The 27,156-nt window shown below is 36.1% G+C and overlaps 1 protein-coding gene and 1 long non-coding RNA gene across 2 annotated transcripts in view; both read left to right on the forward strand.

Moving 5' to 3' along the window:
- Positions 1-27,156, forward strand: part of LOC149847787 (suppressor of RPS4-RLD 1-like) — a 133,366-nt gene that overhangs the window by 19,736 nt on the left and 86,474 nt on the right. Inside the window, exons 3-11 of the mRNA XM_090000937.1 lie at positions 18,080-18,390; positions 19,953-19,997; positions 20,081-20,182; positions 20,257-20,337; positions 21,705-21,771; positions 23,030-23,130; positions 23,222-23,329; positions 26,142-26,212; positions 26,360-26,416. Of these exons, the coding sequence (XP_089857063.1) occupies positions 18,080-18,390; positions 19,953-19,997; positions 20,081-20,182; positions 20,257-20,337; positions 21,705-21,771; positions 23,030-23,130; positions 23,222-23,329; positions 26,142-26,212; positions 26,360-26,416 (943 nt within the window). The remainder of the gene's footprint in view (positions 1-18,079; positions 18,391-19,952; positions 19,998-20,080; positions 20,183-20,256; positions 20,338-21,704; positions 21,772-23,029; positions 23,131-23,221; positions 23,330-26,141; positions 26,213-26,359; positions 26,417-27,156) is intronic.
- On the forward strand, positions 10,833-17,144 carry LOC149847788 (uncharacterized). Its single transcript, XR_016430998.1, has 2 exons — positions 10,833-11,124; positions 16,612-17,144. It is a non-coding gene; the product is annotated as an uncharacterized LOC149847788 (long non-coding RNA).

Here is a 27,156-nt window from a genome sequence, read left to right on the forward strand (position 1 = left end):
GTAAGTCGCAACCAAAAGAACTACCTTCATCGTCTCAGCATATGGAGTGATTGTCATTAATCTCATCCATAGTCTTCAATCTCGGCGATACTTTGAAAATATCACATTTTTAATGGGAATTTAAGTCAGCCAACAAAAACAGAAAAAGTATCATGATATTTTCAGAATATGATCAAAACAAATATTTTATATTAATATCACAATGATAACATTATATATATATATATATATATATATATGTAGTCTGAATCTCTTGGAGTGAACACAAATCCAAGTGACTGAAGCCCTCTTTGCAGCCAATCAAAATTAAATAATTTTATTATTTTTGTTTATATTATATTGTTTATTCATTTTCATTTATTGCTTAATTCATTCTCTTATAATTATTTTACAGTTTGCTCTTTTTCCTCTGTCTCAATAACCCTACAAAACCCCCACTTTTTGTTTATTTAATGTACTTGTCTCTCATATTTAATGACCTTTCATATCAACCAATGAGGTCTTTACAAGTACCCCCCTTGTTTTTCTTCTCTCTCATTTACTCACCTTTCATATCAACCGATTTGTCTCTCTTTCTCATTTAATCATCATTGGACCAACTCCACTTTTTAATTCTCTCTCTCTCTACTCACTTTCTTCTTTTTCCTCGTGCACTTCTGTTTCAATTCTTCTCACCCTCTCTCTCTCTCATTAGTTATTACTCACTTTCTTCCTCTTCCTTGTGCAATTCTGTTTTTATCTACCCTATCATCTACATAACAACCCTTTCCTCTTCCCAATGCTTCTCCCTCTCTACCATTACTTACTCCCCTCATCTTCCCATGCATCATTTCTGTCTCTCCCTCTCACCCACCTGCACGACCTACATGCAGCCCTTTGGCCTTCCAAATGACTCTCTCTCTCATTACTCACTTCGTCTTTCCCATTCATCCGTTTCTCTCTCTCTCTCTCTCCCTCTCACAAACACCTACTCCCATGCACTCTCTTCCCAACGTTCCCCCTCTCTTCCCTCATTTCAATATCTTCGCATGCCACACTCTCATCTACCCCCATCTCTTCTTTCACTCTCTCACTCATGGCTGTTACTCTGGATTTGTGTGGAAACACGTGATGCATAGCCCTCCCTCTTTCTCACTCTCTCCTCTAGGTACCCTTCCTTTCTCTCCTGCTGGGCAATTCTTCCTGCAAACTCTTCTAATGAGTTCATACCTCATGGAGCTTCGGTTATGTGATTTTATTTCATTCACATTTTTTCTAATTTGTTGGATAATAGTAACATGATTTATGGTCTATAACCTAGTATATATCTTTTCAGTATTCTGTTCCCTTTTTCAGTATTTTAAGATTTGTAGGAAATGAGAAGCAAAAATCAAACTAGTGAGCATTTGGCCAGCATGCTTCCTATACAAAATTCTTTATTGGGAAAGGAGAAGCATGATATAACTGCACTTAGAAAGTTAGAATGTTTGGTAATTGTTCCCATATTTGCATAGCAAACACATATGGAAAGGAACATCACCCTTTCCAAGTACAAGAAGTATGATTGTATTAGCACTTCCAACCCTTTTAGGAAGCATTGTGCTTCTCATGTTGTACAGGTGCTTTTGTAACAATATTCTTAGGATTACTCGGAAAAGAATCGAAAAAATAAAGGAAAAAGAAAAGAGGGAAGAGTGGCATGTCTACTCTTTCTTTTTTGGATGTTTTTAAGGCAATTACTGCACACATAATGCACTTTTCTTGTCATATAAGCAAATTTTGTATGGGTCATCATGCAACGGTATTGGGTTGTAAGTCACATCCATAGGAATCATCCTCATTGTCTCAGCATACGGCATGATTATCATTAATCTCATCCATAGTCATCAATCTTGGCAATACTTTGAAAATATCATGTTTTTAATGGAAATTTGTGTCAGCCAACAGAAACAACAAAATATCGTGATATTTTCAGAATATGGCTAGAACAAATATCTTATGTGAATATTGCAATCATAGCATGATATCTATATCTATATCTATATATATAGACACACACATGCACACTAGTATACAACCCATGCGAATGCACAGGAACAAAATACTGAAATACCGAAAAGGGATATATTACATTATGGTGCATAAATTATGTTATTGTTATCCAACAAATTAAAGAAAATGTGAATGAAACATAATCACATAACCGAATGTCCATGAGGTATGAACCATAGTTACCAAAACGAGAATAAAAAATGGGAAGCGGGTACGAGAATCGGATTTGGGAAGCGGTTAATCCAAAATTTTGGAGGATTCGGGAAGCAAGAAACAAATAGGAAGCGGTAGGGGGGAATTGTTCATAAAGCGGTATAAGAAATTATGAGAAATAATGATAAAATGATTGATGTAAGAAAACAACTTTTAAAGAGTGAAGTTCTTTGAAGAAAAGAAGTATGCCAAAATGAATAGTTAAGAAATGACGTCCACAAATGACAATTATATAATCTTATTAGAAAACTACCTAAGATCGTTTAATAGGGCAACTAAATGACACATACAATCAATAAAAATGCAAAACCTTTAAAAACTACAAGTTTATAAGTTTATTTCAGAGTTTTGATACAAAACATTGATATAATAAAAAAATTGTGCAGCAATTGATGTGTAATTCATCATACGTATTACATTTCTAAGAAACTTGAACTAAGCCTTACAATATAATAAACTATTATATGATACCTCTAAACAATAAGAAATGTACAACAGTGGACAATGTTATATATATATATATATATTATGTGTGTGTGTGTGTGTGTGTGTGTGTGTGTGTCTTAACAAAACAAACATCTAACAACATATAGCTAAATATGTATTGCTAATGATTTCATATTAATGTAGGAATGAATATAGTAATTGTAATATAATAAAGCTGTGTATAAGATACATAAAAGCTACGGAGCTTCTGTGCAAAAAGTAATACAAATTAGGCTGATAAGCTATTTCTCCTCTCTTCAAGAATTCTACGATTTGAAGTTTTGAACTGATGCTATATTATGAAACAAAGAACAAATGACTGCAATTAGGAGATGGCACAACAATGAACAATCCAACATGCATATAGATATTGTAATTCAAAAAAAATAAAAGGAATTTTTTTCTGCAATAAAGACAGTAAGACTAAAGTCAAAAGTCAAAAGTCATGTGCATTTATATTCTATATACTATGTAAATCTGCACATTTATTTGAGATGAACAAGAGAAAAAGAGGGGCCTCCACCACTAGACAAAAGGACACTACAAATGGTTAAGAACTAGAATTCCTATATATGAGGAATTGAATTCCTCAACTTGGGAATTATAATTCCAATGAAAATAAAAACTCAGCCATGGGAAGTAGGGTTCCCATGGGTGGGATTCGGGGTTCCCATGTGTTAAAATGTATTGTGTATATGCCATTTATATTCCTTTGTATTTTGTATATATATATGTATATATATAGTTCACTATGTATGTAAACTGAAATACCCATTAAGGGTATTTCAGTCATTTCATGTTGTAATAGGAGTCAGTCCACTAGGGATTGACGAGTTTTCTTTTTTCAGTTGTTTTTTATTTTTCTTTTGATTCTAACATCTGCAGCTGGCAATTGATTGGGAGTTGGTCCAACTAGCTATTGGACCAACCCCACTCCCTCTCTTGTATTATTCATGCTTGTTGCCAAGCATTGTTTAATAAAATCTTTATTATTTTTTATGTTCTTGCTCTCTTTTGAGAGTTTGTGTGATTAGCCCTTAGTGGCTCTTTGCATTCGGCCCATTAGTTGCTCTTGTTCTTGTGAGTGTGCACCTTTGTAGCCATATTGTGGCATTGTATTTGTGTACTTATTTTTTTATTACATGGTATCAGAGCCATTAGTGCTCTTGGGCAAAAGCTTGAAGAGGAGATTTGTGAGATTGGTGGACCATTGGTTCGTTGCCTTGGGAAGCGAGCCATCAAACTTCTTTAATAATCTTGTTTCACTTTCTTTTGCTCTTCTCATTCTTATCTCCACTATTTCCTCCACTATGGCCGATAAAGAAATTGTAACGGTTGTTCCCATCAAATTTGATGAGAAGAACTACAACATGTGGGCCATGGCGGTAAAAAGGATCGTCATAGGTAAAAACTTATAGCATTTTATTGAAGGATTCACATTGGAACCACAACCAATTCTCACAAAATTGGTTGCTGAAACCAATGGTGGATTAAAATAAGAAAGCCTTAAAAGAATTGAAAAGGAAAAGGCTATGATTGACTATAAAAAAGCCTATAAAAAATGGGAAATAGGACATGCCATGGTCCTCTCCCTCTTTATGGCTAACATGCATGAGGAGCCTTGCTTCAACATTCTTGAATTTGAAAGAGTCGATGAGGCTTGGGAATGTGTTAGACAAATGTATACCCAAAAGGATGTCGCACACAAATGGGATCTCAAAGAGAAGGTACACGATTGTAAACAAGGTGAAAAGATCGTGAGGGAATACTATATTCCCTTTAGGAGTCTTTGTGATCAATTGGCTAAACTTGAGCTTATATGAGAGACTTCAAAAGATGCTCAAGAATGGAAGAAATACAAACATGACGAACAATTGTTCCAATTTTTTAGAGCTCTTAGACCCGAATTTGAACAAGTTCGAGTCAATATTATTCACAAGGAAAATCCTCTTTCCTTACATGAAGTTTTGGCTCAAGTATGCATGGAGGAGACAAGACTCAAAGCTATGACCGAATCTAAGGAGACAAAGGATAATGTGTTGGGCTTCTCAAGACCGGGGGCCAATAGAAATGTTTACAAGCCACCACAATTTTCAAAACCTTACAATGAGAAGACTAGATATGATGACAACAAAAAGAGAACTATGTTGACTTGTCATAATTACGGAGAACCGGGGCATATTAGGCCATTTTGTCTCAAGTTCAAAGGATGAGAAAAAAAAAGTTGGCATCCGTAGGAGCGTCTCACGAAGAAAGAAGTGAAACCAATGAAGATTCTAAATCTATTGGAACCATGTTCACTCAAATCATGAAGACCCTTCATCCATTAATAAAGAACTCTTTTTTCTCCGGTGCTGCGGTCTCTACATTTTTGCCTCTCGGTAAGGTTTCGTGGCTTTTGGATTCTGAAGCCTCATTTCATATGACTCTACATTCCTCTTTACTTTTTGAATGTTGCATTAATTGAACACCAAAAGATATTTTTATCGTCGATGGATCCTCTCTTAGCATAAAAAACATTGGAAATTTTGAAAACACTTCGAAATTCTCTATTCTAAAAGTTAGACTTGTCCCAAAACTAAATTTAAATCTTGTCTGTTTCACAATTACCGACCATAGGTATAGTGTCTCTTCATCCAAAAAGTGTTTTGTGCAGGATCTCCAGTCCGGGAAGCAGATTGGGGAAGGTTATAGAGAAGGAGACCTTTACAACATGGATCATCTTTTTCTTAAAAAAAAACAATTTTTGTTATAATGTTTAAAATGTAAATTTAGCTTTATGACACCAAAGATTGGTGTAATGAATCAAGGGTGCACGAATATAATGCCAACAAAGGGCTACACAAGTGCACAACAAAACAAAAAGGATTTTATAAACTCACACAAAATGCTTCTAATAACTTATAAGGATAGACTCACTTGTAGTGAGGGGAGGCAATCAAGAGTCATGATTACATTTTATAAAAAAAGGTAAAAAATAAAAAAGGCAAAAATACATTTTAGTCCCTAATGGACTGTACTGAATACATGTTCTTAAATGACTAAAATACCCTTGATTGATATACGTATATCAGTCAGGTATATATACAATATTTTAACACTCCCCCTCAAACTTACGGTGAAATCACTGAAAGTTTACTAAGAAGATACAAGAATATGGGTAGAGGAAGAGCTTTGGTGAAGAAGTCCGCAATCTGAAACTCGGACTGAACATATGGCAAAATAATCGTTCCCTTCAAATATTTTTCGCGAACATAGTGGCAATCCATCTCAATATGTTTTGTTCACTCATGAAATGTGTGATTGTTGGCTATATATTTGACGCTTTTGTTATAGCAGCATAGTTTTGAAGCTTCTGAAACATTAACACCCGTATATGAAAGTAGTGCTCTCTTCCACACGACTTCGGTGGTTGTTGTAGCCATTGCCCTATACTCAGCTTCCGTGGAAGATAATGACACTTTCTGTTGCTTTTTGTATCGCCAAGAGATGAGGGAATCACTTACAAACACACAAAAACCTGTAGTTGAGTAACGGTTATTGGGATCACTTCCCCAGTTCAAATCAGTATAAGAAATAAGATTTAAAGATGATGAGGATAAGAATAACCGTTTAGGTATTGTTTTCTTGAGGTATATCGAACTATTCTAAATATTGCACTCATGAAAACTGATGTGGGCGCATGTTGAAATTGACTTGCAGCGTGCACAACATGTGCAATGTCAGGCCTGGTAATGGATAGGTACATTAATGATCCAATAAGTTGTCTATAAGGAGTTGGATCATCTAATAACACCCTATCTTCAGCTCTCATTTTTGCATTTATCAATTCAGTAGTATCGACATATTTTGTGTAAGTGATTCCCGAACGCGCAACAATATCAATTGCAAACTTTATTTGAGACAAAATGTACCCTCTTGGCGAGTAGGCCACTTCAATTCCTAGAAAGTATCTCAAAAAACCAAGGCCAGTCATATCAAAAGATTTTTTAACCATGATTTTAATTTTTTTAATTTCATTCCGATCATTCTCAGCGATGATCATATCATCAACATATAAAGGGAGAATGATAAGTGAGGTACCTGTAGATCTTACAAAAAGGGCAGTGTCAGTGTAACATGATCTAAATCCAAGATTCAACACAATACTATTAAAGCGATCATACCATGCTTTAGGAGCTTGTTTAAGCTTATATAAAGTTTTTTGAAGACGAAGAATCATACCATTTTCAATAGTCAAAGCAATGGAAGAATTCATGTACACTTCTTCATTTAAGTTTCTATTTAAGAATGCATTCTTAACATTTAACTGATATATAGGCCATTTTCTAATGGATGCTACTACAACTAGAGTTCTAACTGTGGTCATACGAGCTACTAGGGCAAATGTTTCTTCATAATGTATTCAATATTTCTGAGAGTATCCTTTTATAACTAATCTTGTTTTATATCTTTCTAGGACTCGCCACTTTTTATTTTGATTTTAAAGACCTATCTACACCCTATTGTCTTCTTTCCTTTGGGGAGAGGTTGAATTGCCCAAGTGTGAGCTTTATGTAATGCATCTAATTATATTTTCATGGCTTCAACCCATTCTTTTATGTTTTTAGCTTCATTGTAGTTAGATGATTTAAGATATGAACGAATGATTAGAAGACAAGCCCTATAGTTTGGCGAAAAGGATTCATAAGAGACAAATCTATTTGGAGGCCTATGTATTCGTTCGGATCTTCTAACACTAGTTTCTTCAACATTTGTTGATTGATTATATCTTTCATGCGCACATGGATGCTCCCCATTATCTCGTCTAGAGTATTGTAGGAGATAATGAGATGATTCTCTTTCTTCACTTGAGTCATTAATAGACTCGAAATTACAAATATCATTATCAACAATTTCATTATTTGATTTAGGTAACAAATCAAATAAGAAGGCATACTCGGATTCTTCAAAAGCAAATCCATTTGCAAGAAAAGTAATATTTCTAGAAACATAAAGCTTATCATTTGTTTGACCATAACATCGATAGCCTTTTTTATTTTTGGTATATCCAAGAAAGACACATTTTATATCTTTAGAAGATAGTTTGTTATATTTTTCAAGAAGCATAAAACATTTACATCCAAATACCCTTAGCCTTTTCAAGTCAGGAGGAATTTTAAAAAGTTTTTCAATAGGAGATTTGTTTTCCAATGTTTGAGAAGGCATTCTATTTATTAGATATACTGCGGTTAGGGCGACTACGGCTCAATATTTTTTTGGAATTTCTTTTGAAATAAGTAAGGTCCTAGTAGTTTCAATAATGTGACGATTCTTTCTTTTAGAAATGCCATTTTGTTGAGGGGTCCTAGGACAAGATTTTTGGTGTACAATTCCATGTGTTTTTAGATACAATTGAAATTCATTTGAAAGAAACTCTCCTCCGGAGTCGGAGCGAAAGACTTTAATATTTGTTTCAAATTGATTTTTAACAAGATTATGAAAGTTTTTAAAATACGAAAAACTTCAGATTTGAGTTTGAGCAAGTATATCCAAGTATGTCTACTAAAATCATCTATGAATGTAACATAATAAGAATAACCACCTTTTGACATAACATGAGCGATACCCCATACATCCGAATGCACTAATTCAAAAATTTCATTAGACACAGATGTTCTAGTTCTAAAAGGTGTCATTTGCATTTTTTCAAGTATACAATCTTCACATGCAAAATCTTTATCATTACAAAATTTTTCAAAAAATGGAAAATGAAATAATTTGGATATACTTGGGTGTCTTAATTTTTTATGCCAAAGATCTAAATTAATGTCTTTGACATGATTACAAAAGGAGTTTTTAGGTAAACACAAGGAATCCATATAGTAAAGATCTCCTCTTCTATGGCCTTGCTTAATCAACTTCCTTGGCTGGAGATCCTGCACCTAACATGCCTTAGATGAGAATAATACTTTATATCCATAATCGAAAATTTGAGATACTAAAAAAAGATTTAAATCCAATTTTGAAATAACCCTCACTTTTGGGACAAATAATTTTTTTGGGATATTGTTGAGGTTTCCTATACTTTTAACTTTTAAAGAGGTACCATCGGCGGTTGATACACATGAAAAATATGAACTAGTGCAATCAGATAATAGAGACTTATTATGAGTCATGTGAAAAGAGGTACCCAAATCCAAAATCCAGGAAGACTTATCTAGAGGAGAAGAGGAGGAGATGGCAACGCCGGATGTAGAAGGAGTGACTTTAAGTATTTGTGAGACAGCCTCTGCTATTTGGGCAATGGTCAAATCATTGAAGTTGCCCTATTTTTTTGATTCTTGAGGTTCTTCACTTAGGGCAGACACTTTCTTAAATTTGGGACAGTCCAGTCTTATATGCTCTGGTTCCTTACAATGATGACAAATAATTTTGCCTATGTATCCTCCTTTGTATCCTTCTCCATTGAATTTTCTCTCAAAGTGAGGTGGTTTATACGTTTTTAAAAAATTTCTGGGTCTTGCCATGACAAGGACCTTATCATTAGACTTGTGCATTCCAAGTCTTGTTTTCTCTTGACAAATTTGAGCAGGAGCCTCACTTATATAAGGAGCCTAAGATGAAGATTGATGATGAGACATCTCTAGATGATTCTACTACATATCGTCAAATGATTGGTGCCTTGACTTATTTAACTATTACTAGGCCTGATATTGTGCATGCAGTTCATACTGTTAGCCAATTCCAACATTCTCTTACCACAATTCACATGAGTGTTGTGATGAGAATTGTTAGATCTACAATCCTTTACCTTTAGAGGGTTTTTGTTATCCTTCTTTTCATATCTTGAATTGATTGATTATTCCGACTCAAATTGGGGAGGAGATCTAAATGATTGATGTTGAACTACGATTTTTTTGTGTTTTTTAGGTGATTCTCTGGTGTCGTGAAAGTGCAAAAAACAATAAAAAATATCATTATCATCCATTGAGGTTGAGTACCGTGCAATGACTACTATCACATCAGAGATCCTTTGGTTGCGAAGATTACTTGAAGACATAAATGTTCATCTTCAGACACCTTCCAGATTGTGTTGTGATAACAATAGTGCAATATACATAGCCGTCTACCATACATTTCATGAAAGAACCAAACATATAGAAATAGATTGTCATTATGTTCGGGAAGAATTTATGAAGCAGATCATCACCCTACCTTACGTTACTTCCAAGTATCAACTAACAAACTTCTTCGTTGAGGCGCTTCCATCACCGCGATTTTATTTTCTTCTTGATAAACTTTTGGTGATCACACCGTAAGTTTGAGGGGTGCTAAAATGTATTGAGTATATATATATATATATATATATATATATATATATATATATATAGTTCACTACGTATGTAATCTGAAATACCCATCAAGGGTATTTTAGTTATTTCATGTTGTAATAGGAGTCAGTCCACTAGGGACTACGACTTTTCTTTTTTTAGTTTTTTGTCTTTTATTTTTCTTTTGATTCTGACTGCTGACTGCTGCAGCTGACAATTGATTGGGAGCTGGTCCAATTGGACCAACTTCAACGGCTAGAAATCTAGCTGATGGGGCTGGGCCAGCCCCTTTATGCATGAAGTGCCTTGTATTATTCATGCATGCTGCCAAGCATTGTTCAATTAAATCTTTATTAGTTTTTATGTTGCTCTTTTTTGCGAGTTTGTATGATTAGCCTTTAGTGGCTCTTGTTCTTGTGAGTGTGCACCTTTGTAGCCACACTGGCATTGTATTTGTGCACTTGTTTCATTACACCATAGATGGGAATCAAGATTCTTTTGTTGGGGAATCGTGCTTCCCATGCATAGGAAGCACGATTCCACACTGCTTCTTAGGAATCACGATTCCCATCTTATAGTAGCGCTTCAAGTAACTATGGTATGAACTCACTAAAAAAGTTTGCAAGAGGAATTGGCCAGAAAGATAGAAAGAAGGGAGAGAGGGGATATGCGTCACAAGGACCCTTACAAATCCAGAGTAACAATCACGGGTGGGAGAGTGAAAGAAGAGATAGGGAGAGATGAGAGCATGGTATGAGAAAAATATTAAAATGATTGGGGGGGAGGGGTGTTGGGAGGAGAATGCATTGGAGTAAGTGTTTGTGAGAGGGAGAGAGAGAAACAGATACATGGGGAAGTGGAAGTGGGTAATGAGAGAGAGAGAGAGGGCTGCTGAGGGTGGGAGGGAGAGATAGAACTTGATGTATGGGAAGATGAGGGTGTAAGTAACGGAAGAGAGGGAGAGACATGGGAAGGGAAGGGGGCTGTTATGTGGGTGATAGGGTGGATAAAAACTGAACCAAAAGAGAGAGAGAGGTTGTTCTAACTCAGACCAAGGGAGGAAGGAATGGAGGCTAGAGAGGTTTGTAATGAAATATGCGGAAAAGAAATGTATGTCTTACAATGGACATTCACACATAGAAATTAAAGAACAAGTCCAAAAGAGGACATACACAAAAGCCGATAATGGCTAGAAAGCATAAAATCTTATAAAGGCACTAAAAGGCTTGAAGAAGCCACACATACAAAGGGGGAGACCCCACTTATTTATAGGCAAGAGAGGAGTGAGGGAGAGTTAGAGAAAAGAAAGAGAGAGGGACCATTGAGAGTCCCAACAAGGAGTCGTTGGGCTCCCAACGGTCACAATTGTGACCGTTGGGGGCCCAACGACTCTTTGTTGGGGCCCCCAATGGCTGTGCATTTAATGCACAAAAGGTACAAAAAAAACAAAAAAGAAATAAGAAAAAATAGGAAAAGAAAAAAGGAAAAAAGAAGAAAAAGAAAAAGAAAAAGTCTACAATGCCCCTATTGGGCGAGTTTACAGAACTACCCCTTATCGGGTAGAGTATGATAAATATATTTATATATATATATAAATATATAGATTACATATATTTTAACACCCTCCCTCAAGCTTTACGGGGATACAACGAAAAGCTTGTTGAGAAGAAACATGAAACGAGGAGCACCAAGAGCTTTGGTGAAGAAGTCCGCCAACTGGTACTCGGATGTGACGTAGGGCAGTGCTATGGTTCCTTTTAGGTATTCATCTCGAACATAGTGGCAATCCATCTCAATGTGTTTAGTACGCTCATGGAAGGTGTGGTTGCTTGCAATATAGATAGCACTCTTGTTATCGCAACACATCTTCGAAGGAATTGAGATGACGATGCCCATATCACATAGGAGATTTCTAAGCCACACAAGCTCCATGGTTGTAGTGGCCATTGCACGATATTCCGCTTCAGTTGAGGATAATGACACTTTATGCTGTTTCTTGCATCTCCAAGAAATCATAGAGTCACCTAAGAAAACACAAAAACCAGTGGTTGAGACTCTATCATTGGGATTTCCTCCCCAATCAGCATTTGTATAAGCAATTAAATCAATGGATGATGAAGAGGAAAGAAAAACTCCCTTAGTTATGGTGTTTTTAATATATCTGACAATCCTTAAGACTGCACTCATGTGCACAGTTGTAGGTGCATGTTGAAACTGACTGACGGAGTGAACTGCATGAGCTATGTCTGGCCGAGTGATGGATAAGTATGTCAGAGACCCAACGAGTTGACGGTAGGGAGTAGGATTCTCGAGAAGTGTCCCATCTTCCAGCCTTAGCTTTGCATTGATAACCTCAGGGGTTTCTGTCTTCTTATCATCCGAAATTCCAGACTTGGAACAAATGTCAGCAACAAGTTTCATCTGAGAGAGAATATACCCTCGGGGAGAATATGCAACTTCAATAACAACAACAACAACAACAACTACGCCTTCATCCCAAAACAATTGGGGTCAGCGATATGAACCAAAAAAGAAATTCATTTTGGGTCTTCCACATGAATCCTTTTCCTCCAATCATTTCTATCCAACGCCATGTCCTCGGTGAGGTTCAAAGCAACTTCAATACCTAGAAAATATCTTAAGAAACCAAGGTCAGACATGTCAAAATTTTCTTTTAAATTTTTCTTAATATCACGGATCCCTTGCTCATCACTTCCAGTGATGATCATATCATCAACATATAGCAGTAGAATAACTACACAGGACCCTGCACTTTTCACAAATAACGCAGTGTCAATATAACATGAACAAAAATTTAAGCTAGTCATTACATTGCTAAATCTGTCATGCCAAGCCTGTGGAGCTTGTTTTAACCCATATAGTGCCTTTTTTAGTTTAAGGATTTTATTTTCACCAATAGATACTCCTGGTGGAGGATCCATATAGACCTCTTCACTTAGTTCACCATTAAGAAATGCGTTCTTAACATCCAATTGATAGATATGCTATTTTTTAACGGATACAACCGCAATAAGAGTCCTAACACTAGTCATTCTAGCTACGGGAGCGAAGGTTTCTTCATAGTCTATTCCGTACTCTTGAGCATATCCTTTGGCTACCAACCTAGCTTTATAACGTTCTAATGACCCATCACTTTTAGTTTTAATTTTGAAGACCCATCTACATCCAATAGACTTCTTTCCAGTGGATAATGAAGTTATTTCCCAAGTCTTAGCCTTTTCAAGGGCACTAAGTTCTAGTTTCATGGCTTCAACCCATTGAGAAATGTTTTTGGCTTCATTATAGTGTGATGGTTCATGATAAGAGTGTAATGCAATTAGGCATGCCCTATATTTAGGTGTTAGGGACTCATAGGAAACAAACCTATTAGGAGGATTGAAGATTCGGCTAGATCTCCTTAAAGAGGTTTCTTCTATGTTGGAATTTTGAGAATATTTTTCTAGAGCGCTTATGGGAGTTTCTTGACCACGCCTAGCATAGGTTTGAATTGACCTATTTTCAAAATCATTACTTCCATTTTCAACATTACTAAGAGGAGTATCCTCTAAATCATTAGGAACATCCTCTTCGTGAGAAGTCACATCTTCTTGAGAGAGAAGATCAAATAAGAAAGCATATCGCTTTCATCAATATCTTTATTTTTCTCAAAGCCGTTCTCATTTTCTAAAAAGGTAACATCTTTGGATACATATAGTTTGTTGCTTTTGGGGTCGAAGCACCTAAAACCTTTTTGATTTTCTCCGTATCCTAAAAACACACATTCGGTAGCTTTGGGAGATAACTTATCTCTTTTATGTGTAAGGACAAAACACTTACACCAAAAAATTCTTAATCTATTAAAATCGGGTGTTCTTTCAAAGAGTTTTTCATAGGGAGATATATTTTGCAGGGATGAGGATATCATTCTATTTATCAAATAAGTGGAAGTTAAGGCGGCTTCGGCCCAATAGCATTTTGGAATTTCTTTGAAAATGAGAAGAGTCCTAGTGGTTTCCAAGATGTGTCTATGCTTTCTTTCGGCTAGACCGTTTTGTTGGGGAGTCCTAGGACATGACCTTTGATGACAAATGCCATTGGTTTCCAAGTATTCTTGAAATTCATTTGATAGATATTCTCCACCGGAATCGGATCGAAGAATGGAGATATTAGTTGAAAATTGATTTTTGACAATCATATGAATTTTTTTAAAGAAATTAAAAACTTCGGATTTTAGATTGAGAAAATAGATCCACACATATCGAGTGAAATCATCAATGAAAGTAACATAATATGAGTATCCTCCTTTTGATATGACCGGAGAAGGACCCCAAACATCCGAATGGACTAATTCAAAGGGTCTTTTGGACACAAATGTTCTCTTTGGAAAATGGGTGGATTTCATTTTTCCAAAAATACAACTCTTGCAAACAAAATGTTTGTCATTACAAAATTTCTTTCCGAAAGGAAAGGAGTACATTTTTGAGAAGCTTGGATGTCCAAGTCTTTGATGCCAAGTTTCAATTTTTTTTATCTTGGATATGATTACAAAATGAGTTAGTGGGAAGTTTCAAATTGTGCATATAGTAGAGATCTCCCCTCTTATGGCCTTGCCCAATCCGCTTCTCGGACTGGAGATCCTGTATAGAGCAATCCTTGGTTGAGAAGGAGATTTCACATCCATGATCACATATTTGAGAGACAGATAAAAGATTTAAATTAAGTTGAGGTAGTACTCTTACATTTGGCACAAAAAAATCTTTTGAAAAGTCTAAGGTTCCAAAACTTTTAACTTGTAAAGAGGTACCATCGGCGGTGGAAACAAAAGATTTTTTGGAGTTGCTACATACATTGGATAGTCCATTTTCAATAGGGGTCATATGAAAAGATGCTCCAGAATCAAGAATCCAAGAAGGCGTACCTGGAGGAGAAGAAGAGGCAATGGCGGCTCCCGAAGTTGACGGCGATTTGAGTAGAATTTGAAGTGCTTCGGATAGTTGAGCAAGGGAAAAGGACTCTTTCCCTTTCATTGGCTCCTCCTTCTTTTGTGGGATTTCTTCAATAATAGCAACTTTACCTTTTGGAGGTTCATTTATCTTTGGACAATTAGGTCTTATATGACCCGGTTCTTGACAATGATGGCAAATGGTTTTCCTATAATTGCCATTATAGTTATTTTGCCTCCCAAAGTTTGGAGGCTTATAAGCTTTCATATGATTGCCGGGTTTAGACATGGCAAGAACTTCATCTCCTCCTTTAATCATGCCAAGACGCGTTTCTTCTTGGCATATTTCGGCTATGACATCTTCCAATGGAATCGGTTTTGATCTATGAAGAAGGGAGGACCTAACTTGTTCATATTCGGGCCTAAGCCCATGTAAAAATTGGAAAAAGTGTTCTTTTTCCATTTGTTCTCTTCGCATTTCCACATCTTCACTAGATACCCATTTGGGTTCAAGAAGTGATAGCTCATCCCATAAAGGTCCAAGAGTGCTATAGTAATCTCTTACACTCATTTCACCTTGCTTAATGGTACGAATTTTTTCTTGGATAAAGAATTGACGAGCAAGGTCTTTTTGGGTATACATACCTTTCATAAAGAACCATGCTTCATTTGCTAGCGGAATTTAGCAATGTTGGCGCAAATCTTTAGCTCCACGTTGTTCATGAACCATGCAAGAATTTTTGCATGCTTACTTTCCCAATCTTCTACCTTGGATTGGTGATCTTCAATAGCCTTCATGCGAGCATTTCCTTCTAGAGCTTTTTCTTGATCACCATCCATTTTCGTAAGTTGAAGTTGAGGTTCCCTAATGGTGCCCATAACACATCCCCAAAGCTTTTTACCTTTGAGGTTGTTCTCCATGGCGGCGGCCCACATCATGAAGTTAGTACCATTAAGCTTGAAGGAGAGATCAATCTTTTGTTCTCCTTCCATCGTATAATCAAGAATGGAGGACAAACCAAGAGAGAGGTAAAACTAGACAACTAACTATATGAATCAAGAGCACAACCAAGGCTCTGATACCATGTAATGAAATATGCGGAAAAGAAATGTATGTCCTACAATGGACATTCACACATAGAAATCAAAGAACAAGTCCAAAAAAGGACATACAGAAAAGCCAATAATGGCTAGAAAGCATAAAATCTTATAAAGGCACTAAAAGGCTTGAAGAAGCCACACATACAAAGGGGGAGACCCCACTTATTTATAGGCAAGAGAGGAGTGAGGGAGAGTTAGAGAAAAGAAAGAGAGAGGGACCATTGGGAGTCCCAACAAGGAGTCGTTGGGCTCCCAACGGTCATGATTGTGACCGTTGGGGGCCCAACGACTCTTTGTTGGGGCCCCCAATGGCTGTGCATTTAATGCACAAAAGGTACAAAAAAAACAAAAAAGAAATAAGAAAAAATAGGAAAAGAAAAAAGGAAAAAAGAAGAAAAAGAAAAAGTCTACAATGCCCCTATTGGGCGAGTTTACAGAACTACCCCTTATCGGGTAGAGTATGATAAATATATTTATATATATATATATATATATAAATATATAGATTACATATATTTTAACAAGGTTGAACCACATGAGGGAGAGAAGGAAGGAGAAACAAATTAAGAGAAGGAAGAGGAAGACGAAGGAAGAAAGGGAAGAGAGAGGCTGATCTTTGTGTTGCTAGTTACACATTTAGTTATTTACACAAGGAAAACCTTGCCGAGAGCGAACTGGTGATTATGATCTCATCATTGTCACCATCATGATCATCAGATTACATGTCACCCATGCTGACTGTAATGAAACAAGCAGAAATACGAAATACAATGTGCAAAAGCACAAATACGAGTTCACTAAGGGACAATACAAAAGGCAAAGCCAATACAAAAGCACAAAAGTGCATACAAAGGCTACAATGAGCCAAACAAGAGAGCAATATAAAAAATAAATATGTATTCACTTAACAAATGCTTAGAAAAACATAAGAATTACAAAGGGAAGTCCTCTATTTATAACCACAAAAGAGAGAGAAAGGGGGCAGCCCAACTAATTGTTGGGCTAGTCCCCGTTGGACTGCTCCAACAGCCATATTAATTAAAAAAATAAAAAAATTAAAAACAAAGAAAAACATAAAAAATATAAAACAGCCCCCACTAGGATTACAACAGGGAAAAGACCAAAATGCCCCTGATGGGCATTACCTATTACATTAATGTGTGTATATATATATATATATAACTATATTTTAACAGTTGACATCATCATCACATCCTGTATGCACCTTGTTTGTTTACAACAATATTCATCACGTCATCCATGTTACCAGCAAGTCAGCAATAAATAAGAGTTCTCCGTTATGCTCCACATGAATTGTTATCATCATATTATTCTCTTCATAACATTATCATCATTCCACTTATCATATTCCAGAGCATAGTCATAAATTTTATCGATTTGAGTACATCACAATATTTTAAAAAGTTGATATTATATACAAGAAAAATGATATTTTCAGATTATCATTTATCACCAATTTTGAAAATATTGCATTTTTAACATGATGAACGCACTTTTTGGATAGTTTTTTATGTTATCTGTATCTTTATTAATTTTTGTATCTGTTTTATATTCTTTATATACCAATATTTTCCTGAGGAAAACTAGTTTTTTAAAAATGTCACAAATTTTTTCATCTCTGATATTTTCCCAAGTACGAGGTCTGTGATTATGTTCCAGAGCCACTGGCATACATCTCAGCTAGTCAATTTTGCAAGACAACTTGGTCGCCATGTTTAAATGGGAAAAAAGGAAAAGAGGTGGTCTCTCTTGAAAGGCCTCTTTTAATAGAAAGGTTTTCCTGGTTAAGCATAGCCTAGAAGTCATGATTTTGAACTCTTCAGCCGATTTGTGTTTCTGATTATAAACCACTCACCGATATCTAGGCTGAATAAGCATGGGAAATAGGTGCACCTAACGATACTAATATCTTCTGCATGGATCTTGCACATATAGAAATTTTGTTCTTGTTAATAATGAAAATTACTTCCAGGGCATGCATTGTCAGCTTTGGGAAAGCAAGAGGGTGCTTTACAAATATGGGAACAAGGTCATGAGGCCGCAGTTCGTCAATCAGCAGATCTGAAGCAATTACTAGAGTTGGAAGAGTTGTGCAAATCAAAACAAAATAGGTCAGTTGTATGTTTGGAGCAACCAATGCAACTATCAAACAGTGGTGCAGGCCCAGAAATTCAGAACCAATTGGGCAGTAAAGCCAAATCAAATCAACAGAGTGCTTCTCCAGCAAGTACAAAAACAAAATCAATAAGCTTAGATTTTCGATTATCACGGGGAATCACTCAGGTATGATAAGCTGTTCTCCTAAAGTTATCAATGAAGCAACAAATATGATTAATCAGCACAATGCATCAGAGATTTCATATGATTAATCAGCACAATGCATCAGCACAAGTAGTCTATGGCAGATTCAAAAAGAATTTGTCTGACCATATAGGATCTTATTGGTGACTACACTCTACACTGATTTTAAGAATCATATGTTCATTTTAATGGGCTTCACCATCCTTGATTAGACATTTTTAACCTTAGACCCTTGTTATTTCCACAGGTACCTATTCCCTTATCCATTGTATTTCCCATTGGGACATGACATGAGTGTTTGTGACTAGCCTGTTCTTTCTCCCTCTGATATCTGTTGCTTTTGACTTTTTTCACTTTTGGTTTTTTCATAACAGTTCCCAAATAGATAAACATTCATACATACATATATGAATTCACATACACATACACATACACATACACATACACATACACATACACATACACATACACATACACATACACATACACATACACATACACATATGCATGCGTGTCTGTACATGTACATATTTTGTGTGTACACATGCATATGCATGCATGCGGGCATTATATATCCATATTTGGGGCTTATCTATACCTCTATGGTACTATGAGTAGTGCTATATTATCTAGTTGCCTCATTTATTTCTCTAATATTACATTAATTCTTCTGTGGATCTGACCTTACATATGTGATATCTATAGTTTTTTAGTGGAGAACATGTATTAAATTGTGATATTCTAATGTTGGACAAAAGGATACAAAAATCAGTGGCCACAATGCCCCAAATTTTGCTATAAAAGTAGAGTTTTTTAATGCATCAGTAAGATCCAAATAGGGATGTCAGTGGTGCAGGTTTGAGTTGGACATCTGACTGACATGAACTCAACTAATCGGTTTGGTCAAAAAATTCAGATCTGATTGCTTAATTGGGTCGGATTTGGTACTCGATTATAATATCTGGTCAGATTTGGATATTGTTTCGGTTTTCTTATCCAATCCAGTTAGATTCTTATAGGCATAGGGATTTTAGGATCAAACCTGGCAACTGGGCATCCAAGAATGACTTTTAAAAAGTCTGATGACCCGCAGTCCCCGAAGTCATAGAAATCATGTGCCTTGTCTCTTAGATATGGGAAATAATAGAAGGATTCAAGGATATCAATTTTATTCAGATTTGAATAAATCTAATTATTTATAATTATTTTGGTCGACTCCTATTCTTATTTTTGTACTCCGAATGGATTCAGTGCGAGATTTGGTAATAATAATGTCTGAATGGAATCTGACCCATTTACATCCCTAGACCCGGAGCATATTTCTTATTAAACAAAGTAACAAGTCAATGCAAACACATGATGGCGTCTGATTGAGTGAATAATACCTGCAACTATGACTTTCTACTAGATAGTATGGTAGTATAGGTTCTACCATTGCACCAAAGATAAACCCATATATAAATAAATGTATAAATCAATACATGAAAATATTTGCATTCTAGAAATCCCAAAAAAATCCAATTTGATATAATTTCTTGTTTCAGGTAAATGAAGGAAACTATGATCAAGCTGTATCCATCTTCAACCAGGTTGTCATCTTCTTATTGCCGTGTTTCCCAAATTTTTATTTTTCAGTATCTGTTGCATGGCTAATTTTATGTCATGAATATAGATCCTAAAAGAGAACCCATTGTCTCCTGAAGCATTGATTGGAAGGGGAACAGCATATGCATTTCAAAGAGATCTCGATACTGCTATTGCAGACTTCAGTAAGGTTGCACAACTACAGGTGTTTATCCTGTATGAAAATTAGAAATATGTTAATTCCACATATTGTGTTTGGTTCAGGCTATACAGTCAAATCCGCTGGCTGGAGAGGCATGGAAGAGGCGTGGCCAGGCCCGTGCTGCCTTGGGTGAAGTTCTGGAGGCAATGATTTGTTGTCCACTATTTAAATTTTAAATTATGCATTGTATCTACTATCATGCTTGTGTTTCCAGAGACTGTTTTGTTTATGATTTGGTTATTGCCTTGGCAAGTATTTGCTGTACATAGTTGTCTTTTATATGTTTACAAGTATCACTAACTACATATTTTTTGGATCCTGTGTCCAGGTGCATGCATACATGTTTGTGTGAGTGTTTACATAAATATGTATGTTTGTTTATGTGTATGTGTGTCCATGCGTGGTTTCATTTAATTTTTCCAAATTGAAGAGGGTCGGATGTTGCTTAAGGTGATCAAGAAGGAATCATGGAAAGATTGGAATTTACTTGTGAGGCTATTTGTGAGACCCTATGTTTAGAAGAATGGTGGATGTGGTTTGGTTTTTCTGGAAGAGTTAGGGCAATATGCAGTGGAGATAGAAATGAAAAACTATGTTGCATTTATTGGAGTGAGAATATCCACACCAAGGAATAGCTATGGGATCTGATTGATGGAAAATCATGCCTTCTGCTCCATTTATATTAAGAGACTGGAACTTCTGTCTGCAAGAGTTTTGAGGTTGATTTTGTTCAGTCCCTCCCAATATTGGGTAGCCAAACACACCCTATTGAATCTATGTAAACTATGTATGAAAAATTATCATATATATAGTTTGTTGCTAGCCTTTTTTTTGATTTTGTACAAAAGCTGCACCTTTAGAAGTCTGATCTTGTTTTGATTTGTCTTTTACTTACCGCTTGATCTCATAGATTTTCCTGTTCTCATCCGGTTCACCTCATTTTTTTCTTGTTTGCACATAACTGGTGTCTAATACATGATGGAAAAATTATAAAAATGGCTTCAATCTATTATTTGATCTAATGTTGGCTAAAGGAAAATATAAATGAGGACATTAAGTATTAGTAACTAGATGAATTCATTGTGCTATCCATGTTTTAGTCCATTTTGATAGTCTTCATTCTTAGACTTATTTACCTATATCACTTCTGAAATGTTGCTCCCCTCGTGGTACCTTTGTTGTTGCATGTGGCAAAGAATTGACATTGACTGAACCTTGTTAATTTATTTCTTTATCATTTGATATTTTTTATAGCAAATTTCTGTTAGCATTAACTTCATTGAACTTTGACTTTCTAGAGGTTTTTCACTTACAAAAAGTATAGATGAAAACACTTTTATGTTGGTGTTCTGAAAAACAGTTCATGTATTCACTTTTTTTGCCAAAAAAAGTTCATGTGAGATTTATGGTTATGTTCTCTTATGTTTATATATCTCATAAAAGAATGTTGTCTTATGTTTATATCTCATGTATCTTATTGATTAATGGTGCATTTTCTTTTGATTTCCAGGCCATTGAGGACCTGACAAAAGCACTAGAATTTGAGCCAAATTCATCAGACATCTTACATGAAAGGGGTAATATGTTGGCTACAATGCAGAATCTGTATTGCATAACTCCGCTCCTTTCTACATGTGAAGTTAGCTAAAACTGATAGCTGAAAGCTTTTGGAAAAAACCTGTCGCAATGGCTCTTATCTGAGCTTGCGAAACCGAGAACAAGAGCAGGATCCATGCATAGGTCTATATGCTTGGGCTGTTTACCACAGTGGGTTTAATTTGTAGCATGTATAGCCAAGCTACTGGTGTGCACTTTCATCATATCCATGATCTTCTGTCAAACCATTACCATGTAATGTGAAATGTAGGAAACAAACTTGATTGCCCATCATATTTTGATCATACGTATGAAAAAAGTATCAATAGTCATAAGGACCTTTCATCATCAAACCTCTGAATATCCTGGCTGTATGTTGTGGTTGGTTTCACTCTTATGACAATGGAATAATTGGTCCAGGAACAGCAGATGGGAGCTTTAGATGCTTTGATTTTGGAGAAGATTATGACCAGAGTTGCCACTCGAGGAAGCGGGAAGCGAGGCACTTCTAAAATATTAGGAAGCGTGGGACGACTTAGAAGCGAATCATTTCGGAAGCGAGAAGGGAAGCAAAGAGGAAACGAAGGGGGGGGGTAGCGATCTAGGATTCAAGTGGGAAGTGAATAGGAATCGAGTTTTCCTGATATTGGGCCAAAAAAAATTTGTTAAAGGTTCCAAGCCCTCCAAAGAAAGAAAATTCACTTCCTGATATTGGGAATAAGTGAAAAACTATCGGGGAAGGGAAATGGGAAGCACACTTCCCATTTAAAGGGGTCGCTTTCCCACGCGTTTCGGAAGCGATGCGTTTCACGCTTCCGAAACATGTTTCGGGGAAGCGCGCTTCCCCGAGTGGTATAGGTTTCCGGTAACCCTGGTTATGATCAAGTTGTATAAACTAGTGAAAGAAGAACAAAGAGCGAAGAGTAACAAGAGATAGAATAAAGTTGAAAATAGATCGATGATCATGACAATAAATCAATACTTCATTTTCTGCATAGATGATATTGAAGAATATGCACTATTCTATGATACAAGCTATTACATTACTTCTAGATGTTAGAAATGAAGAGAGAGTTACATTAAAAAGCCATTCATAACCTCCATATGATCCAGTGACAAAGTTGTGCTGCAAGCTTGCAAGTGGCAGTACTTTAGTTTTTTCTTCAGGAAAGGATGGTTGTACTTCAGTTTTATAATTCTTAAATCCTCAAACAATTACGAATTTCCTTTTGACTGCAGGTATTGTCAATTTCAAGTTCAAAGACTATAATGCTGCAGTTGAGGATTTATCTTCTTGTGTGGTGCTTGATAAGGATAACAAATCTGCATACACATACCTTGTACGAACTTTTGGTTTGCTGCTGTATATTCACTTCTATGGCTCAGAAAGATCTTGCATTTCCATTTTGCTTTTCTCTTATTCAATGGCAGGGCTTGGCATTGTCATCTCTTGCTGAGTATGAGAGGGCTGAAGAGGCACATAAGAAGTCCGTTCAGTTGGATCCAAAGTTTGAAGATGGATGGCTACACTTGGCACAGGTATGCATAGGCTAGTGGTTACCATACTCTTTCCACTTCAAAAATTTTGAAAATTTTATGTTCAAGGATTTTTTTTGAAGATTGTTGATTATTTTCTTAATAGGATTATGCAAATTCTTTATTTGATTGTTATCAGTCTTCTGTGATTTAGATAGAAGATCTAGCTTGTAAGTTAACTTCTAGACGTGACATTCCATTAATTGCAATTCATTTTTTCAATTCATCCATCTCCAATTTTTGGTTCATTTATTCCATTATAGGTTGCATGCCGTTATGAGCTTAGGTATGTTAGCATACCAGTGGATCATCAACCTGATATTTCAGGTAGTGAAAGGTTCTTGTATTTTATGTAACATAAAAAGTTTTCTGAAATGCTGGCAATCCAAAAAAAAGGGTTTCTAAGATGCACAAAAGAAGAAACAATGGTAGTATCATTCTTTTTTTTTCATGCTTGTACATGAATTTTGAGTTTAACCAAGCATAGACTAGCTGATTCCTAGCTGCTTGCTGGCAGCTAGACTTGTACTGCCTCTAGTTGGAAGATGGACATCAAGTATCAATGTTCCCGCTTTGCAAGTTTATCAACCTTTAGGTATCTTTTTCAGGGTTGTAAGTTTCCATAAAGAGCACATTGGATCATGTAAGCATGACTTTAACTAAGTATGTTACATGGAATTCACCTTCTAAAAATAGTGCATAGGCCAAACATTTCAATTATGGGCCAGTTAGTGGTTATTGAATCTTTACTTTCGGTCATGATTTGCAACCTTCAACCCGAATGTTGTGCTCTTGCCTGCTAGTGCCCTAGTTTTTCATATGTGGTGACCCTGATGGCTGGAGTCACACAAGAACAAAATATTTGTTTATATTTAGATGCCTCAGTATTTGTGAGCTTGGAGTACCTCTCTCTGCATGAAACTGGTCGATAGAATGATGCATTGGGATGCTATCCTTTGTGGTTGAGGGTTTTTGAGTGCCCAATGACAACAGCTATCAACCTACAATGGTTGACGAATAATCAATAGTCCTCTTTCTGTATGACACATACAAGGAGATCTGTTGACGTCCAGAAAATTAATCAGGGAACCTCTAAGACCAGGTCAAACTGATCAAGCACTATTGTGTCCTCTGGCTAGCATGAAAGGGCACCAATATCAAACATAGCTCCATTAATAGCTAATGGCAGCAAGTGACTAATGGAGTCAATGCTAGGATTAGGGCTGAAACTCCACCCTTAGTGACCATGGACCGACCAAATAAAAGGCGTAAGTGGAATGGTCCAGCAGCACCCTGTATGGAATCTAAGAGTGTCCGCATCATAGGATCAATGAATAATGTATAAGATTATATAGAAAAGAGTCAAAGACTTGCTAGTCTAAACACGAGTCTAGGGAACGGGTTGTGGTGTACATTAGTGAGTGGCCGTACTCCTGCACACTAAGATCTCTAAGTACCTTATCACAAGACCTAGCAACCTGTAATCCACGACCCTGGCGACCATCAAATCAGACTAGGAGGGACTGCCTAGCACCCAATTTGGGATCTTTTTCAGTGAGGCAATAGCATATGGTCCATGGATGATCTACAATAAGATTTAAAGGTGGAGTCTTGAAGACCCTCCATGCCAAATTCTTGAGGCCAGTAAACTTATCATAGCTGGTTGACACAATAACAGAAAGGACACTAATGAGCTTATCTAGTCATTGGCATTGGAGCAGCCTTTGAGTTACTTCATGATCTAGCTCGTTATTGATGATTGCCATGATTATCAGAGGGGTGTAATTTTTTAGGCCTCATTGGGCAATAAATATAGACATCCCTGGAGTTCAGTAGGCTTGCTTTAGATGCCCTGGCAAATATGGTTGGGAATGGACTCAATAGAGTAAGCTTGGCCTTATTGGATAGGAGTGGTGCATCCTGATTGGATTGGAAAAACAGTGGATCTGTATTGAACATATTAGATACAGTATGGTCCATATTCATGTTTGAGTTGTTTTAGTGTAGCCCTCCTCTCAGTAGTCCATGAACCCATTGAACACAGTTGCCAATGTTTCCAAAATTCATTTCCTTTGGCCTGTTTGTTACTTATAATCTGTCATCAATGTAGGATGTTGGTATCCCTTCCATGTGTACTGAGAGATTTGTTTAATTTGTTACTCATCATAATGACATATTTTAAGTTTTTGGTTTTTTCATCTTACACATGCATGTTTTTCATCGATAAGACAAGAGAGCTCAGTGTCCAGTAACATATACTGCTACTAACACCATTCTTTGGCTTTCATGTCTGCATGTATTTGTGCCTGTGCATATGTGGGCTTGTTCACCTACATGCTACCTTTTCTCGTATCTTCTATTCTTACCTGTTGAATATGAGAAAAATAACTTCATGCACACTTTAAAAGATTCCGTAATCTCTGCTGATTGCTCTCTTTAGTAGATATGATTCCTGATGTCTGTTTTGGTGTACGTGTTTGAGGGAACAAATGCATTTAGAACAATTCGTGTACTTTCATTAGTCTATGTTGCATATTTAGGAATAAGTGGTTGATGTTTGTGGTAGTACTTGCATTGCCTTGGACTTGTAGTGGAATGTATTAGTTCACATTTTTAGGAATAAAAAATGTTTATGTTGGACCCAAAATCTTTATTTTTGGACAGATTTTGTTGTCTGTGGTTCTGACATCTTTAGTTGATGTAGTTGTTTTTGAGACACATCATGAAGCTCAACATATGAAGTCTTTTTCTCTTAATGTCGAAATGCCACATTTCCTTGATTTTTAGCATGCATGACGGTTCTGGTGAATGACAGTTTTACCAAGAGGTTGGGAGACCAGAGAAGGCTCTTGAATGCCTTCAACGAGTTATTCAAATCGACAGCAGGTCTGGATTTTCCTTTTTTCCTTTTTATTGTTAGTTGTTTTCTTTTAAGTGGTAAAGACCTTGAAACTTGTTGGTAATTTTGCAGTCTTTCAATATACTTGAATTCATCTACATAACTGCTTAGTGTACTTTTGATATATGATCCAGGCTTTCTAAGGCTTATCATTTGCGTGGGCTTCTCCAGCATGCCATGGGGGATCATAGGTAACCATTGTTGCAGTTTTAATCTAGAAATTGATAGTTAAATATGATGGACCTCTATCTTTATTGTCGTGAGATTGATCATTTACTTGGCAATTAGTGTGCATGTTCCTTTGTACTAGTGATACTTTTATCATGTAAGTGGACATTGTCATGATAGAAGAAACAATATGTAAGTGCATATATGAACCCAAATACAATATAAGATCCATACTCATAACTAAGACTCGGACTAAAATCCAAAAGACTAAAAATCCTAAAATAAGACCAATAATGCCAACATACATGTTGTAGTCTTTGATGTGTAATGGCTTGAGACTTGTCATGTCGTCACCTAGACACATCTCAAAATTTGGGCGTCTGTATGTCAGTCTGCCATATGCCATCTTTGACTATCATGATTGTATTTGTTTTGATTTTGTCATATTTAAACTTCATGATTGTATCTAAAAGATAACCGACCTGATGTACAAAAATATTTTCACAAAAATAATTGTGATATTTTCTGAATAGTCACAGATTTTCAATCGATCATTGCGTTTTTTCTTTTTTCTTTTGAAAAAGAGGCCTTCAAAAATGTGATATAGTGAAAATATTGTGATATCTGGTAACTCTGGTTTATAGTTAAATGTGGACCATAGATAGAGTTACTCTTCTTGGCTTGCTGAAAACAACAGAAAATTTTTATCTGATGAAATGCGACCGAGGAACTACATAAACCAATAAGGTTTATGAGTTCTTTC

This window comes from Nuphar pumila, chromosome 1, assembly GCF_984573655.1.
Source record: "Nuphar pumila chromosome 1, dmNupPumi1.hap1.1, whole genome shotgun sequence".
Lineage (NCBI taxonomy): Eukaryota > Viridiplantae > Streptophyta > Magnoliopsida > Nymphaeales > Nymphaeaceae > Nuphar > Nuphar pumila.